Source organism: Erinaceus europaeus, chromosome 12, assembly GCF_950295315.1.
Source record: "Erinaceus europaeus chromosome 12, mEriEur2.1, whole genome shotgun sequence".
NCBI classification, from domain to species: Eukaryota; Metazoa; Chordata; class Mammalia; order Eulipotyphla; family Erinaceidae; genus Erinaceus; species Erinaceus europaeus.
Genome location: NC_080173.1, coordinates 46,356,194 through 46,375,399, shown reverse-complemented (window position 1 = coordinate 46,375,399; position 19,206 = coordinate 46,356,194). Strand labels below are relative to the sequence as shown.

The window sequence follows — 19,206 nt, the reverse complement described above, 5'->3', positions numbered from 1 at the left end:
AGCAACCCAGGTGTCCAACAACAGATGAGTGGCTGAGCAAGTTGTGGTATATATACACAATGGAATACTACTCAGCGGTAAAAAATGGTGACTTCACCGTTTTCAGCCGATCTTGGATAGACCTTGAAAAATTCATGTTGAGTGAAATAAGTCAGAAACAGAAGGATGAATATGGGATGATCTCACTCTCAGGCAGAAGTTGAAAAACAAGATCAGAAAAGAAAACACAAGTCGAACCTGAAATGGATTTGGCGTATTGCACCAAAGTAAAAGACTCTGGGGTGGGTGGGTGGGGAGAATACAGGTCCATGAAGGATTCAGAGGACCTAGTGGGGGTTGTATTGTTATGTGGGAAACTGGGGAATATTATGCATGTACAAACTATTGTATTTTCTGTTGAATGCAAAACATTAATTCCCCAATAAAGAAATTAAAAAAATAAAATAAAATAAAAAAATAAAAGGTGTGAGGCCAATATGGGGAAGAAGATTGGATGCTCCACACCAGAGACATTTGATATAGATCCAGAAGCAGTTAAGGAATGGCCAGTAAAATATCAGTTCCCAGGACAATATAACTTATATTTTAAAATCAGAAAGTTGAAACTTGAATGGCTAGAGCACCAAGACTTTTCTTCATTCACAAGTCAGTGTAGCTATAGACTTAGGAGATCAAGCATCTTTGCAAGGACGATGGTGGAGTTAGACTGTCTTGTGTCTCTAGCCAGGTTTCTGAGCCAGGAGGGCAGCCCGTGCACCGTGGAGTGGCACGTCTGAGTTAATCATTGGCCCTGCTGAGATCAGGTTGTTTTTGTGTGCCCGTTTTCCTATTTTACGTAAATCATACTGAACACGTTTGCATCAACCTACTAGTGATGCACCTTTGATCAACAGATTTTAGACAAAAGTGGTTTTTGAGTCCAAAGATCAGGGCTGGGTTGACCTGCAGTCTGGATATGGGGCGTATAAAACAGGGGCAAAGGCACCAGCTGATAGCAGAGCAATCACCACCAACTCAGAAAGAACTGCAGGGACTCAGCTGAAGCCTCCCTGAGACTCCAAGGCAGTGAGGATGGAGGAAGGAATGAATGTTCTCCACGACTTTGGGATTCAGTCAACGCACTACCTCCAGAAAAATTACCAGAACTCTCAGGATTGGTTCATCTTGGTGTCCGTGATCGCAGACCTCAGGAATGCCTACTATGTCCTCTTCCCCATCTGGTTCCATCTTCGAGAAGCTGTGGCCATCAAACTTCTCTGGGTTGCTGTGATTGGGGACTGGCTCAACCTTGTGTTTAAGTGGTAAGTAAGAGCAGAACAGGACAGATCAGCAGGGAGACAAGCTGGCATTCCCTCCACAAGTGACTGTCTATAAAAAGTTGATTTCTCTATGCTACTAAGGAAGCTACAGATTTCTTCCTTCCTGCCTTTGGATCATCTACATAAAGAGGGACAGCAGTGAGTTGTCAACTGACAGTGAGCTGAAAATAGGAAAGTCATTCATATGGATGAAAGGCCCATGTACTTTCCTGAAAAGTCTGAATTATAGGCTATAAGCACAGAAAGCTAGTTCCACTGCTTTGATGAAGAATAGGTAACAAAGATAGAAGTGTGAAAGATGAGGAAACAAGGAAGCACATAGATTATTTCACTGAGAGGCAGAGAGACCAGAGCAAGCACAGATTTGTCATTTTATTTAGTGCTGACCATCAAACCCAGGGCTCCATGCATGTAAGTCTTTGGCCTACTGCTGATTCACCTCCCTGACCTTCACATTGATAATTTTAATATCTTGTGTGGAAGATAGCTCCCCTGGTAGAAAAGTGTATCAGAATGTGTGGATGCAACAAAAACAAAACTCTCTGTAGTGTGAGCTAAGTAATCAGACATCTAGATTCTTTCAGCCCTGCTCTGCCACCAAATAAGTACATGCCCTAGGCAAGTCATAGCCACTCTCTGAGTTTCTATTTTATAATCAATACATTTAGATTATTTCTGGCACTTTATTAATAATGAAAAGGACTTTTCTGTGGGGTAGATACCATTATTATTTTTTTTCTCTTTTATTGCCACCAGGGTTATCTCTGGAACTTTGTGCTGGCACAGTGAATCCCCTGCTTCTGGCAGCCATTTTCTTTTTTCTTTCTCTTCTTCTGTTTGTTTGTTTGCTTTTCACTTTTAAAGCATGTTTTTTTAAAAAATATTTATTTATTTATCCCCTTTTGTTGCCCTTGTTGTTTTTATTGTTGTAGTTATTATTGTTGTTATTAATGTCATCGTTGTTGGATAGGACAGAGAGAAATGGAGAGAGGAGGGGAAGACAGAGAGGGGGAGAGAAAGACAGACACCTGCAGACCTGCTTCACCGCCTGTGAAGTGACCCCCCTGCAGGTGGGGAGGTGGGGGCCTCGAACTGGGATCCTTACGCCTGTCCCTGCGCTTTGCGCCACGTGCGTTTAACCCACCGCGCTACCGCTGGACTCCTTATTTATTTGTTTTTTATCAGAGCACTGTTCATCTTTGGTTCATGGTGGTGCAGGGGAATGAACCTGGGACTTTGGAGCTTCAGACCTGAGTCTCTTTGCATATCCATTATACTATCTACCCCTGCTCTATTTTTTCTTTTTCTATTTTTATTAGATAAAATAGAAAGAAATTGAGAAAGGAAGGGGAGATACAGTGGGATAGAGAGAGAAAAGAGATAGAGATACAGCGCTGTTTCACTACCTTTGAAGTCTCCCCCCGCAGGTAGGGAGAGAGTACTCCAGTCTGAGTTACTGCACCTGATAACAAGTGTGCTCAGCCAGATGCCACTGCCCAAGCCCACCATTATTTTATAGAAAAGCAGACTGAGGCTTTGAGTTAAACACTAGATCATATTTGCTGGAGAGGTGGTTTAGCAGGTAAAGTGAAAGACTTGCTTGTGTAAGGTCCTGAGTTCAATCCCTAGCAAGATATATGCCAGAATTATGCTCTGGTTCTCTCTTTCTCAAACTCTCTCTTGCTTTCATTAAATAAGTAAATAAACCTAAATTCCATAAATAACAATAGACTCACATGGGTAGTAAATGTCAGAGGCAGGATATAAGCCCAGACAGCCTGTCTTCAGAGGCAAGGTCCTTTAGCGCTATCCTTAGCCACTACTGGTAAGTTTACTCTCTGGAGGGAAAAGTCATAATTTTAGAATTTGCCAACTTCTCTTTTTTTAAGATTTATTTTATTTTATAAGTTGCATATGAGAGAGCTTTTCACTTGAGACAGAAGAGAAAGAGAGAGAGAGTGCACGAGTGCAGGGGTAGATAGCAAAATGATTATGCAAAGAGGCTCTTGTGCCTGAGGCTCTGAAGTCCCTGCACTACCATAAACTAGAGCTAATCAGTACTCTGACAAGACAGTCAGAAAGAGAGACAGAGAGAGACACACACACAGAGAGAAAACAAAATACTACTCTGGTACATGAGATGCCAGAGATTGAACCAGGACCCTTAGGCATGAAAGCCCAGTACTCCACAACTTGAGCTAGCTGGAGAGGTGGGGTTCCAGGGAACATGGGTGAAGTCGTCTCCATTTTGGAAAAGACTAAAATAGAATTCCTAGTTTTTTCCAAAATGGAGATGACAAATCTCATCTGCTATATTCTTACCTTTAGGTTCCTGATTATTAAGCAGTTTGTTCTGCTTTATAACTTAATGCTTTTCAGCCACCAAGTTGCAGTTGCTACCATGATGCCAACCTTAGGTCCCTGGGCAGCCGACTTCACCAATGTTCCCTGGAACCCCACCTCTCCAGAGCCCTGTCCTACTAGGGAAAGAGAGAAACAGGCTGGAAATATGGATCAACTTGCCAATTCTCATGTCCAGTGAAGAAGCAATTATAGAAACCAGATCTCCCACCTTCTGCATCCCATAATGGTCCTGGGTCTATACTCCCAGAGGGACACAGTATAGGGAACCTTCCAGTGGAGGGGGTGGGATACAGAACTCTGGTGGTGGGAAATGTATGGAATTGTATCCCTCTTATCCTACAATCTTGTCAATCATTATTAAATCAATTTTTAAAAAGGGGGGGTGAAAGAAAGTAGTTATATATACACACGCACAGTAGACATTGACAAATGCAGGCCAGGGAGCTAGCTCAGGTTGCGGAGTACTGGGCTTTCATGCCTAAGAGACCCATGCCTAAGCCTGACAGCTAACATGCAGGTGGCCTAAAGGTATTATCTGAGGAGATGATGTCAGGGTTGGGAATAGGACTAGAAAGCTGAATCAGGGAAGAGAGTAGCTTCAAAATATGGGAAAAGTATATAAATACCTTTAACTGTAGACCCCATTGATCCAATACGGGGCCCGTGTCTACTCATATTCAGCACCTGTGCAACCTCTGCATCCCTTTAGGCCTGAGCTCATATTCCCTGGGCATAGCTAGGAACAATCTAGGCTGCACTCACTCAGGACCCATCTCCCTCAAGTGGCAGAGTATGTTGACCCAGCCTCCCTTTGGAGAGTGCGGCAGACTCTACTGTTGTTGTTCTACATTGAGGGAAAGTTCCTACAGAGGCCCACAAGAGGGTTTATGATGTTGTTCCTGATGGAGATGACCAGTGATGGTAGAGAGAGGGACCTGTTAGAGGTCTAGGCCCATCTTATTTATGTGGGAGTCTCAGGATTCCCTGAGTAGGGCTCTGGGTGATGGGGTGGCCTGGTAGTGACCAAAAGGGCCACCATAAAAGTGTGCCAGTCTCTTGCCCTTATCCAGCTTTTGTAGTCCTTACTTTATCTGACATGATTGGACTTAGAGTGATTGAAGGAAATGAAATAGGAAGTAGGTGAGGAGGGTATCTAGGTGTAAGTAAAAATTACTTGATTAAGTACTTTATGGTGTCTTTTTTAGGTCTCTCTACTTGCTTGCTGCACTTACTGAGTCCCTGCAGACTATTGTGCACTTTGGCTTTAGGGTATATATTTTCCCCTAATTTATGGATGCATGCATGTGTCCTGTCTCATGAGCCCTGATCTATATCTGGGCTGTAGCTTTGTTAGAAAGTGCACCACTTGGGCAGGGGTAGATAGCATAATGATTATGCAAACAGACTGTCATGCCTGAGGCTTTGAAGTCCCAAGTTCAGTGCCCTGCACCACCATAAGCCAGAGCTGATTAGTGCTCTGGTAAAAAAAAAAAAAAAAAGAAAGAAAAGAAAAGAAAAGAAAGAAAGTGCACCACCTTGGGACTGGGTGATGGCACACCTGGTTGACCACACATGTGGTCAATGCACAAGGACCCAGGTTCCAGCCCCCAGTCCCCACCTTCGGGGAAAAAGCTTTGCAAGTGGTGAAGCAATGCTGCAGGTGTCTCTGTTTCCCTCTCTCTATCACCCCCTTCCCTCTAGGTTTCTGGCTGTCTCTATCCAATAAATAAAACAAAGATCATTAAAAGGAAAACAGAAAGTGCACCATCCAAAATGGGACATATAGCTACTTTCAATCTTCCAGTAGGTCTGACGTGTAAAAATTCTGAATGTTTTATACTGTTAGCCGACACCAGTAGACTCTAGCACACTGTCTGACCTAGGAAATGAAGACGCTGGGATGAGGAGACAGTATAATGATTATGCTAAACAACTTTCATTGCATGAGACTCTGTTCCCAGGTTCAGTCCCTAGCACAACCATAAGCCAGAGCAAGCAGTCCTGTGGTAAAAGAGAAGGGGGGGCAGGGCATAAACGAAGGAAAGAAAGAAAATAAAGCCAAGAAATTGGACTAGAAGACTTTTACAATTAGCATAGTAGTTATGCAATAATTTTTCTTTTTTAAAAAAATTTATTTAATTTATTTATTCCCTTTTGTTGCCCTTGTTTTATTGTTGTAGTTATTATTGTTGTTCTTGATGTCCATTAACGCTTTGCGCCATGTGCGCTTAACCCGCTGCGCTATGCCGGGCTCCCATGCAATAAATTTTCACGCCTAAGGCTCCTGAAGTCCTATGTTCAATCTCCAGCACCACCATAAACAACCAGAGCTGAGCAGTGCTCTGGGAGGAGGGGGAGGGGGAGGGGGAGGGGAGGGGGAGGGGGAGGAGGGAGAGGAGGAGGAGGAGGAGGGAAAGGAGGAAGAGGAGGAAGAGGAGGAAGGAAAGGAGGAGGAGAAGAAGAAAGAGGAGAGAGAGGAAAGAGAGAGGAGCACTCACAGGATCACAGAATGCAAGTCATAGTTGTAAATTGCAGTTGTATATGCATCCTTCTAGGATAAATTATTGGGGTCAACAAAAGTCACATTGCCACTGGCAATATTGATTTTATGACCTATTTATTTTTTGATAGATAATACATTCAAATGGTTCAGAATTTACATAAAGAATACATGAGCCGGGAGTCGGGCGGTAGCTCAGCTGGTTAAGTGCACATGGCACAAAGCGCAAGGACCAGCCTACGGTCCTGGTTCGAGCCGCCGGCTCCCCACCTACAGGGGAGTCGCTTCACAGGCAGTGAAGTAGGTCTGCGGGTATCTGTCTTTCTCTCCCCCTCTCTGTCTTCCCGTCCTTTCTCCATTTCTCTCTGTCCTATGTAATGACGACGACATCAATAATAACTACAACAACAATAAAAACAAGGGCAACAAAAGGGAAAATAAAATAAATAAAAAGACAATCGAAGTTTAAAAAAAATACATGAGCTGCTGGGGAGGTGGCTCAGTGGAAGAGTGCAGGGTTTATATGTATGAGACCCCTGGTTTTATCACCAGCACTGTAAATACTGGAGTCATTTCTGGTTCTCTATCATTAAAATAAATCAATAACTTAATAAAAATAAAGAAGGGGTCAGGCAATGGCATACCCAATAGAGTGAATATATCCCCCAGCGCCCACTTGCAGCAGGTCTCTCTCCCTCTCTCTGTCTCTATCAAAAAGAAAAGGAGAAAAAATGTCCATAAGCAATGGTGGAGGCACCAAGTCCTAGGGACAACTCTGGTGGCAGAAACACAAACAAATATTTAAAAAGAAAGAAAGAAAGAGGGAGTCAGGCAATAGCGCAGCGGGTTAAGCGCAGGTGGCGCAAAGCACAAGGACCAGCGTAAGGATCCCCTCCCCCCCTCTGTCTTTCCCTCCTCTCTCCATTTCTCTCTGTCCTAGCCAACAACAATAATAACTACAACAATAAAACAACAAGGGCAACAAAAGGGAATAAATATTTTTTAAAATCTAAAAAAGAAAAAAAGAAAGAATATACTATATAAAGCGTTCCTTCCATCCCTCTCCCCAGCTACCTATTTCCCCTTTTGGAGGCAGCCAATGCTACCAGTTTTTGGATCTTCTCCTTAAAACACTCTTCTTTAAGGCATGAACTTGAGGCAAAATAGTTCATTCACTAACTCCAACCACTGGTCTGCTTTTTCACAGGATTCTTTTTGGACAACGCCCATACTGGTGGGTCCTGGATACTGACTACTACAGCCACACCACCCCGCCACCCATAAAGCAGTTCCCAGTCACATGTGAGACTGGACCAGGTGAGAGCCCCAGAAACCAAGTCTTTTTTTGTCTTTTTTTTTTTATTATCTTTATTTATTGGATAGAGACAACCAGAAATCGAGAGGGAAGGGGGTGATAGAGAGAGAAAGTCAGAAAGACACCTGCAACATTGCTTCACCACCTGTGAAGCTTTCCCCTTACAGGTGGGGACTAGGGAATTGATCCTGGGTCCTTGTGCATTGTAACATGTGTGCTTAACCAGGTGCACCACCACCCGGCCCCAAGACCAAGTCTTTAGGTGAACCTTGTTCACTGAGGGTAATCTGAAGAAAAGCTACTTCTTTAAGCTTTTGTTGTGGCATTCAGTTTCCTACCACTCCGTTTTCACTCACTTCAGCAAGATCTCCCTCAATAGCATACTTGTGCCATTTTGGAAATTGCCTAATGTTTCTAGAAACTAGATTGCTAGTCTCTTCCTCAGAGGATCCTAGCTCCTAAGGATACCCCAGACTATGCCATGACCCCTAGATATTTGCTGTTAATCAAACCTTTGTGAGGACATATTAACTTGGGACTATATTCACTCACACAGATGTTCTTTATTATTATTATTTCATTGTCACTGGGTCTTCACCACTACAGGCTTTTTCAGATAACTACAGAGAGAGAGACAGAGAGAGAGATATCAACCACAGTTCCATAGCTTCCTTCAGGCAGGTGGAGGCCAGCTCCAACCTGGGACTTGCCCAGGACAAAGCAGTGCACTATTCAGATGAGCTTCAGGATGGACAGATGGGTGTGTGGGTAGATTAATCAATTATTCCTCTCTTTCCTGCCCTTTAGGGAGTCCCTCTGGCCATGCCATGGGTGCAGCAGGTGTATATTATGTGATGGTCACATCCACCCTCTCTATCTTTCGGGGAAAGAAAAAGCCAACCTACACATTTCGGTAAGAATTCACCACCGCAGGGAGCTGGGCGGTGGCACAGCGGGTTAAGCGCACGTGGTGAAGAGCAAGGACCGACTTAAGAATTCACCACCACGATGTGAATTGTTGGGAGCAGTCAGGGGCTCTTTGCGACTCACAGACCATCTGTATGTCCTCGAACACCCTGAGCCCATTCCACACCTTGGGTTAGATAACAGTTGTGAAATCTTGGTTAAAAATGAGCATTAGGGGCCAGGTTGTGGCATACCTGGTCGAGCACAGATTTTTATTTATTTATTGCCTCCAGGGTTATCGGTGGGGCTTGGTGCCAACACTACAAATCTATTGCTCCTGGCAGACTTTTTGTTTCTTCCATTTTATTGGATAGGATAGAGAGAAAATGAAGGGGGGATAGAGAGAGAGAAAGATAGATGCAGAACTGCTTCACCACTTATGAAGCAACTCTGCTGCAAGTGGGGAGCCAGGGGTTCGAATTGAGATCCTTGCTTTGGTCCTTGCACTTTATACTATTTTCACTTAACTCATTGTGCCACTGCCTAACCCCCGAGCACATATATATTTTTAAATTTCTTTATTGGGGGATTAATGGTTTACAGTAATACAACCCCAACTAGGTCCTCCTTTGCCATAATGTTCCAGGACCTGAACCCCTTCCCACCCCAGAATCTTTTTTTAAAATATTTGTTTACTTATTATTGGACAGAGACAAAGAAAAATAAGGAGGGAGAGACACCTTCAGCCCTGCTTCACCACTTGTGAAGCTTTCCCCCTGCAGGTGGGGACCAGGGGCTTGAACCTGGGTCCTTGTGTACTGTAATGTGTGCACTTAACCAGGTGTGCCACCACCAGGCCCCACCCCAGAGAGTTTTACTTTGGTACAGTACACCAACTCCAGTCCAAGTTCTCCAAGCACAGATTTTTTTTTAATTTTTTTATTTTTATTTATTTATTTAAGAAAGGAGACATTAGCAAAACTGTAGGATAGGATTCCCACCACCTGGTCTCCAGATTTATCTTTTTTTTTTTTTTTATGATGTGTAAGGACCTGGGATAAAGCCCCTGGTCCCTACCTGCAGGGAAGAGCTTTGTGAGTGGTGAAGAGTGATGCAGGTGTCTCTCTTCCTTTCACCCCCTCTATCTCCCCCTACCTCTCTAATTTCTGGATGTCTCTATCCAATAAATTAAATAATAATAATAATAATGTGAGGATTAGTCACAGAACTGTTCAGCGCACCTGATAGAGCAAATATGTCACGATGCTCGAAGACCATGTACAGCTGCTGGGCTCCACATGCAGGAAGGAAGTGTCAAGAGCAGTGGAGCAGTACCTGAGATGTATCTACTCTCCCTCTCCATCTCTGTCTCTCCCCTTCTATCAGAGGAAATGGGGGGGAGTAGCTGTGAGGAGTGGTGAAGGCATCCCGTAATCACTGAGTCCCAGTGATAACCCTGGTGGAAAAAAAGAAAATATGTGGGCTGGAAAGGACCCATGAATGTGACCCTTTTCTTATAGATTAAAAAAAAAGTGCTCTTCAAGATCAGGAAGTGATCTTCACCACTTTTGGCTGTTTTTCAGATAGAGACCAAAGAGAAAAAGAGACAGAAATAGAGATAGAGACAGAAATAGAGATGGGGATGGGGATGGGGATGGGGATGGGGATGGGGATGGAGATGGGGATGGAGATAGACCATACATAACATCAAAGCTTCCTTTGGTGCGGAGAGGACTGGACTCAAACTTGGATCTCACACAAGGCAAAGCAATGCACTATCCAAATAAGCTATTTCACTGGCCCTATCCTTAATTTCAATAACAAACATAAAATAGAAAGGTTAAAATTCACATACTCAGGAGGTGGCACGGAGATCTGTGTCTGGCTTCTGTTACAGCCGTCTCTTCATTTCCAGGTGCTTGAACATCATCTTGTGGTTGGCATTCTGGGCCATGCAGCTCAATGTCTGTCTGTCCCGAATCTACCTGGCTGCTCATTTTCCTCATCAGGTTGTTGCCGGAGTCTTGTCAGGTATCAGTGATATGACTTTCTCCCTTCCCACCTCCCTTCCACCCCTGCCTGGCCCACACCTTCCTAATTAGGAGAAAAGCCTAGTCGATGCTACCAGCCATTTGGTGGGTTGCCATCAAGGGTGAGTGATTTGAAATTTAGTGGTGTCTATAGGACTCGTAAATCTACACAAATGGTCGCATTCCCAGGAGTTGATGTCAATATATCAGCTTACGTAGTTCAATTGAATTAGCCCTAAGTCTCCATGTATGTTTGGGTTTCTTTGTTTGTTTTTGTTTTTTTACATTTTTATTTCTTACTGAGATTCAGTGAGAAGTAATTCCTGCTTTAGTTTTAAGGAAATCTACCACATTTTACAAATTAGCAATGTTCCCAGGAAAACTCTTCATTTAAATACATTTAATTTGCAAACTTAATAGATTCTATATATGGTTCTTTTGTAGGTTTAGAATTTTGAATATTTGTGTTTTCTTGTTAATAAGTTAATAAGGGATTGAATGTATTTAGGTTAAGAATAAGAAAGAAGGGAGTTGGGTGCAGCGGGTTAAGCACACATGGCGCAAAGTGCAAGGACCAGCGTAAGGATCCTGGTTTGAACCCCACCTGCAGGGCAGTCGCTTCACAGGCGGTGAAGCAGGTCTGCAGGTGTCTATCTTTCTCTCTCCCTCTCTGTCTTCCCCTCCTCTCTCCATTTCTCTCTGTCCTATCTAACAACGACACCATCAATAACAACAACAATAGTAACTACAACAACAATAAAAAACAACAAGGGCAACAAAAAGGAAAATAAATAAATATTAAAAAATAAAAAAGAATAAGAAATAATATCTTGACTTTGTGAGAAGCATGGGTATTATGTTGTTGTCTTCACTGGGGTTTCACTACTCCAGGTTGACTTTTTCATAGATAGAGAATGAGAGAGAAGGGGAAAACACCACAGCACTGAAGCTTCTTCTAGTGAGAATTAGCAGGGGTAGGGCGAGCAGGTTCAAATCTAGGTCAGATACATGATGACAAAACAGGCCTACTATGCAGGTGAACTATCTTGCCAGCCCTGGGAAGCAGTTGAATTTAAGGCCTTAAGGGAAGTGTGGAAACTGCCCTCTAGAGATATATAAAGGCAGGACATAATAACATTTGAAAAAAAAAAAAAAATGTCGGGGCCAGACTGTGAAACATCTGGAAAAGCATAGATTTTACAATGGAGAAGGGTTATGGTTCAAGTCCCTAGTTCCCACTCACAGCGGGGAAGCTTCATGACTGGTAAAGCATTGTTGCAGGCTCTATCTATCCATCCATCTATCCTCTATCTGTCTGTCTGTCTATCCCCTACTCCCCCTCAGTTTGTCTCTGTCCAAAATAAATAAATTAAATCAAATAGTTTTTAAAATGTTGATCATGTTTGAGGCCTTGGGGTCCCAGATTCAATTCCTAGCACCAATGTAAACCAGAACTAAGTAGTGCTCTGGTCTCTATTTTTCTCTCTCATTAAAATTAATAAATAAAATATTTTATTTTTAAAAAGATCTTATTTATTTATTAATGAGAAAGATAGGAGAGAGAGAACTGCTGCAAATTGAACTCAGGACACCTCATGCTTGAGAATCCAACACTTTATCCACTGCACCACCTCCCAGACCACTAAATAAAATATTTTACATATTGAATAATACATGCATAAATATTATTATATATAGTCCCATAAATTCATTATTTTGTAATGTATTTTATTTTTAATGAGAGAGTAATATCGAGAGAAAGATACAGAGACCAGAGCACTGCTCAGTTCTGGCAGATGGTAGTGCTGGGGATTGAACCTGGGACTTCAGAGCCTCAGGCAGGAAATTGTTTGCATAACCATTACGTTGTCTTCCCAGTCCAACATTTTGTTAGTGTTGAGAGCTGAGAAGATAGCTCATAAAATAGAACACATACATTGTGAGTTGTGCAGCCCAGGTTTGAGCACCAGCACAACAGGGGAAGCTCTGGTGCTGTGGTATTCCCCACCCCTACCTACCTTTTTTTTTTTTTTTTGGATTTTTAAAAATTATTTATTTTCCCCTTTGTTGCCCTTTTTTTTTATTGTTGTAGTTATTATTGTCGTAATTAATGTCGTCGTTGTCAGACAGGACAGAGAGAAATGGAGAGAGGAGGGGAAGACAGAGAAGAGAGAGAAAGATAGATACCTGCAGACCTGCTTCACTAGTTGTGAAGCAACCACCCCTGCAGGTGGGGAGCCGGGGCTCGAACCAGGATCCTTATGCCGGTCCTTGCGCTTCACACCACGTGCACTTAACCCGCAGCACTACCGCCCGACTCCCCCTTTTTTTTTTTTGGATTTTTTACCAGAGCACTGCTCAGTTCTGGCTTATGATGGACTGAACCTGGGACTATGGAGCCTCAGGCATGAGAGTCTCTTTGCATCACTATTATGTAATCTAAACACCCCCCCCCCCCACCTCTCTCTCTCTCTCTCTCTGTGTCACTGTCTAAATGAACAAGAAACCTGGGAGTGGTAAAATCATGACTGCATAAGGCCCCAGCTCCAAAAGAAAGAAGGGGAAAAAAATAAGAAAGAAAGAAGAAAGGAGTATTAAGAAAAGGGAAACAGTGGTCCAGGAGGTGGCGCAGTGATAAGGCTTTGGACTCTCAAGCATGAGGTACTGAGTTCGATCCCTGGCAGCACACAGAGTGATGTCTGGTTCTTTCTCTCTCCTCCTATCTTCCTCATTAATAAATAAATAAAATCTTTAAAAAAAAAGAAAGAAAAGAAAAGGTAAATAATGGTTTCATGGTAACCACAAAAGCAACTGGGAAATGTTATGCATGTACAAACTATTGTATTTACCAACGAATGTAAAACATTAATTCCCCAATAAAGAAGTCAAAATAAATAGATAAATAAATAAAATATTTTTTAAAAAAAGCAACACAGTACTTTGTACTGGATTCCATATTTAAGGAAGCACCTGAAAACATGTTACATGAAAAAACTGGGCATGTTTAAGTTAGAATAACTCTCTTCAGCTATTCTGTAGAAGCTCTAAATATCTGATCAATTCCTAAAGAAAGAACCGACAGATGACATGTGCAGGGATTCAGATCAGTTCAAGAAAGAACTGATATTTTCTTCTTTTTTTAAATTTTTATTTATTATTGCATAGAGACAGAGAAGTTGAGAGGGGAGGGGAAGTAGAAAGGGAAAGAGACAGAGAGACACCGGCAGCCCTGCTTCACCACTCATGAATCTTTACACCTTGCAGGTGGGGTCCAGGGGGCTTGAACCCAGGTCCTTGTGCACTGTAATGAGTGCACTTAACCAGGTGTGCCACCACCTGGCCCCATTTTCTTCTTTTTTAATTTTTATTTATAAAATGGAAATATTGACAAAACTATAGGTTAAGAGGGGTACAATTCCACATACTTCCCACCACCAGAACTCCGTATCCAGTCCACTTCCTTGAGCTTTTCTACTCTTTATCCCTCTGGGAATATGGACCCAGGATCATTATGGGGTGCAGAAGGCGGAAGGTATGGCTTCTGTAATTGCTTCCCTGCTGAACATGGATGTTGGCAGGTCAGTCAATACTCCCAAGCCTCTCTCTCTCTCTCTCTCTCTCTCTCTTTCCCTTGCTTTATTGTTGTAGTTATTATTGTTGTTGTACCTGTCTCTCTCTATCCCTAGTGGGGCAGAGCTCTGGGGAAGCAGGGCTCCAGGACACATGGTGGGGTTGTCTGCCCAGGGAAGTCTGCTTGGCATCATGGTATCATCTGGAAGCTGGCAGCTGAAAAAGAGTTGATATAAAGCAGAACAAATTGTTGACTAATCATAAACCGAAAGGCAACAATATTGCAGGTGAAAATTTGGGGTCTCCGTTTTGTAAAAAACTGGTAGGTCTATTTTAGGTATATTCCAAAGGGCCCCATGACTTTACTAGTTGTTGCTAAGCCTGACAGCTAATATGCAGGTAGACACAGGTTATTGTCTGGGGAAATGGTGTCAGAATGGGAAAAAGGACTAGAAACTGGATCAGGGAAGAGAGTAGCTCCCAAATATGGGAAAAGTATATAAATATTGTTAACCATATACCCCATCGATTTGATCTGAGTCCCATATTCAGCACAGGAGCCTATATAACCCCTGTGTCCCTGTAGGTCTGAGCTCACATTCTGTGGTCATGGCTAGGAACATACCAGGCTGCACTAATTTCAGGACCCATCTTCCTTGAGTATGTTATCCGACCTCCCTTCAGAGAATGGAACATTCCCTACTATTATTGATCCACATTGAGGGCTAGGTCCTATAGGGGTCCACAAAGGGGTCCATTATGTAGTTCCTGATGGAGATGACCAGTGACAGTGGCGAGAGGGATTTGTTAGAGGTCTAGGCCCATCATGTCTGTGTGGGAATCCCGGGAATCCCTGACTCAGGCCCCAGGTGATGGTGTGGCCTGATAGTGACTGAAGAGTCATCATTAAAGTGTGCCAGTCTCTTGCCTTTAGTCAGCTTTTGTAGTCCTTACTTGATCTGACAAGGCTAGCTTTGGAGTGCTTGAGGGACATGTAATAGGAAGCAGGTGAGGAGGGTATCTAGGTCTAAGTAGAAACTGTTTCATTAGGTACTTAAAGGTGTCTTTTTAGGTCTTCCTACTTGCTTGCTTCATTACTGACTCACTGCAAACTATTGTGCACTTTTGCTTTAATGTACATAATTTCCCCCTAATTTATGGATACATGTACATATGCCCTATCTCATGGGCCCTGGTCTATATCTAAGTTTTGAGGTTTTGCTAAGAAGTGCACCACCTGAAATGCAATTAAGGAGTCCTATGAGCTAGGAAAGGTCTCACCAGAGTAGTGAAGCTAAAGGATTGACATTTCATGCCTGGCATCTCTGGATGCAACATGCTGAGGTGGTACAGGTTACATTGCTTAGCTTGGGGTCAGGAGATGCAGTATCAGCTGGTATGAATTGAGAGAAGCATGCTGGGAAGTGAGCCTCACCCTAGAGGTCCCAGGCCTGGGAGAAATATGGGCTTTATAGAGAAAGGGGAAAGTTCCTGCTGTCTTTTTTATTTTTATTTTTTATTATCTTTATTTATTTATTGGATAGAGACAGTCAGAAATCGAGAGGGAAGGGGGAGCTAGAGAGCATGAGAGACAGAGAGACACCTGCAGTACTGCTTCACCACTTGTGATGATTTCCCCCTGCAGGTGGGGACTGGGGGCTCAAACCCAGGTCCTTGCATTGTAACGTGTGCTCAACCAGGTGCGCCACCACTTGGCCCCAGGTTCTTGCTGTCTAAGGGTTTAAGAAGGCAATAGATGGATATTACTATAACCAAATTATATTGCTATAACCAAATTATATTGCTATAAACAAATTATTTGGCAATTGGGTTAACTCTGAAAATCCCTTTGTTAGCATTTGCTGTATCATACAAGATCTCACCATAGCTTGTGTTCTTTTATGCTATTTACATATAGTTGTATCTTATAAAGTAACGCCACCAGTTGTTTCTGTTCTCCCTGGTCTAGGTTTTTAGAATATTGAATATTTCAAAGAGCATGTCATTATTAGAAATGTATTAACAGGCAGTCAGGTGGTAGTGCAGCAGGTTAAGTGCACATGTTGCAAAGCACAAAAGGACTAGTGTAAGGATCCTGGTGGACCCCCCCCAGCTCCCCAACTGCAGGGGGTTGCTTCACAAGGGTGAAGCAGGTCTGCAGGTGTCTATCTTTCTCTCCTCCTCTCTGTCTTCCCCTCCTCTCTCCATTTCTCTCTGTCCTATCCAAGAACAATAACAGCAATGACAACAACAATAAACAACAAGGGCAACAAAAGGAAAAAAATAGCCTCCAGAAGCAATGGATTTGAGTCCCAGTGAAAACCCTGGAAGCAAAAAAAAAATGTATTAACAGTTTCAGCCCACTGTTAAAATTACCAGTGCACTAACTCAGGTCTGGTTTATGGTAGTACAGGGGATAGAACCTAGGACTTCAGAGCCTCAGGCATGAGCATCTCTTTGGATAACCCTTATGCTATCTACCCCCCAATACTTTCAAATATTTTCAAAGATGAAACATACTACCCATGTGGGAGTGAGCTCTAGACCCCTGAAGTATTCAGGAAGAGACAGGTAGATCTTCTGACATGAAACGTGTAGTATATCTATCTGTCATGATAAAGATTATCTGACATCCTAGAGAGACTGTAACTCAGGACAGGCTGGAGCGATACATTAGAGTAAACCTGGTGACCTCCGATCTGGGGTATAATTTAACTCCACAATGTCAGAACTGGGGGCTTGCCATCCATTGCTCCAAACCCGCCTTGGCTGAGCATCCAGACTCTTCCCTGCTTCTTACAGGTGTTCTTTCTCCTGCTCAGGTATTGCTGTTGCTGAAACCTTCCGCCAGATCCAGAGCATCTACAATGCCAGCCTCAAGAAATATTTTTTTATTACCTTTTTCCTGTTCAGCTTTGCTATTGGATTTTATCTACTGCTGAAAGGGCTGGGTGTGGACCTCCTATGGACTCTGGAGAAAGCGAAGAGGTGGTGTGAGAAGCCCGAATGGGTCCACATTGACACCACACCCTTTGCCAGCCTCCTCAAGAACCTGGGGACCTTGTTTGGACTGGGCCTAGCTCTCAACTCCAGCATGTACAAGGAGAGCTGCAAGGGCAAGCTTGGCAAGTGGTTCCCATTCCGCCTCAGCTGCATCGTGGCCTCCCTCATCTTTCTGCATCTTTTTGACTCTTTGAAACCCCCATCCCATGATGAGCTGGTCTTCTATGTCCTGTCCTTCTGCAAAAGTGCGGCAGTGCCCCTAACGTCTGTTAGTGTCATACCCTACTGTCTAGCACGGCTCCTGGGTCAATCAGACAAGAAGTCTTTGTAAGGGGGCAGAAAGTCTTCAGTATTTCATATCAGTGACTGAGTCAACATCTGAGAGTGGCTAGAGTTGTCAGGCATCTACTTTGAAGCCAGAGGTACTAGAGTCACCTCAGCTGACCCCCTTCCACCTTAGCAATTCTCGTCGTTTTAGGTGGTTTTCTGAATGCTAAGGAGGCTATTTAAGAAGATCTTGTTGCCTGGAAACTAAGTTGATTGATATTTTTCCCTTGAAGACTTACTGGTTTTCCTCTAAGATATACAAAAGACGTCCAGGTTGCACCAGCTCATGATTCCAGGCTGCGGATCTCAGTAGAGAAGTTTCTACCCATGCTCATCCTTACCCTGAAAGGAGAAAGGAGGCATCCGGGAGGTGTGTCAGTGGTAGAGTATATGTATTCCATGGTTGGTTTGATCCCCAGCACCACAAGAGAGCACCAAACACAAGATAAATGAATCTCCATGAATAGCGGAGTAGTGCTTTGGTCTCTCTCCCTCTCTCTCTAAAATTATAAAACAAAAACTGGGCTGCAGAGGTGGCTCAGTGGTATCATGTATGCATGAAGCTTTGGGTTCAATACCTGACATCACATTAAAAAACTAATGAAAAAAAAAAAAGAAAAGGAGAACAGAACAGTGGATTTGATAAAAGGAGAAGAATGGAAGAATGAATGAATGAAGGGAGATCTCAAGCAAACAAATAGTGTGTTTAAAAAAAAAAAAAGACGGGAGTCGGGCTGTAGTACAGCGGGCTAAGCGCAGGTGGCGCAAAGCACAAAGACCAGCATAAAGATCCCGGTTCGAACCCCGGCTCCCCACCTGCAGGGGAGTCGCTTCACAGGCGGTGAAGCAGGTCTGCAGGTGTCTATCTTTCTCTCCTCCTCTCTGTCTTCCCCTCCCTCTCTCCATTTGTCTCTGTCCTATCCAACAACAACAACAACAATAACTACAACAATAAAACAAGGGCAACAAAAGGGAAAAAATAAAAAAATAATAAAAAAAGACTTAGGAGTCGGGTGCGAAGCGCAAGGACCAGAGCAGGGATCCTGGTTCTAGCCCCCAGCCTCCCACCTGCAGGAGCTCGCTTCACATGTGGTGAAGTAGGTCTGCAGGTGTCTTTCTCTCCCCTTCTCTGTCTTCCCCTCCTTTCTCGATTTCTCTCTGTCCTATCCGACAGCAACAACAATAATAATAACAACAACAATGATAAACAACAAGAGCAACAAAGGGGGGAGGGGAATAGCTTCCAGGAGCATAGTGCAGGCACAGAGCCCCAGCAGTAACTCTATTGGCAAAACAAACAAACAAAAAAAAACAACCTGAGTGGCTTTTGTTGTATTTGAGTCTCAATAGTAAGTGAATTTCTTAATATAAAATATATCCAGTAGGTGATTAATAAGAAAATGCTGATTTGTGTATTTCTCTATTATACCTCCAAGGACATTGTATTTCTAGTATTTCTGAATGACTGCAGTCAACTAGACACTGTACTAGGTCAGAATATTTAGGCATGGTCAATTTTTCTTCTATCACATTAGATTTTTTTCCTTGTTATCCCAGCTCTGTTTGTTTGTTTTCCTAGAATTTTCCACCTGTCTCCACCTCACTGAACTAGATCCTCAGACACCTAAAAACAACTCTGTGGTGGCATTTTTGTGTATTCACTTAAGCTCTGAAATCTTGGACAAAATGGCGAGCATTCCTCTCTCCAGAAGGTCACTCCAATGTTACTTTTGACTCCTGGAGGATAAATATGACTCCTTTCTCTATTCCACAATGACCAAGAACACATTGGTAGAGGAAGAGACAACTCCACCTTGTCTATTTTCAACTTCAGCTGATTTGCCGAATATATAGAGGAAAAAAAATGTATTG

At 43.0% G+C, this 19,206-nt stretch overlaps 1 protein-coding gene across 1 annotated transcript; it reads left to right on the top strand.

Moving 5' to 3' along the window:
• The first annotated feature begins 958 nt into the window (after nt 1-958).
• Nucleotides 959-17,798, top strand: G6PC1 (glucose-6-phosphatase catalytic subunit 1). Its single transcript, XM_007536828.3, has 5 exons — nt 959-1,301; nt 7,391-7,500; nt 8,306-8,411; nt 10,320-10,435; nt 16,827-17,798. The coding sequence occupies exons 1-5, from the start codon at nt 1,072-1,074 to the stop codon at nt 17,336-17,338; spliced, it is 1,074 nt and encodes a 357-aa protein (XP_007536890.1). The 5' UTR covers nt 959-1,071; the 3' UTR covers nt 17,339-17,798.
• Nucleotides 17,799-19,206: the final 1,408 nt, after the last annotated feature.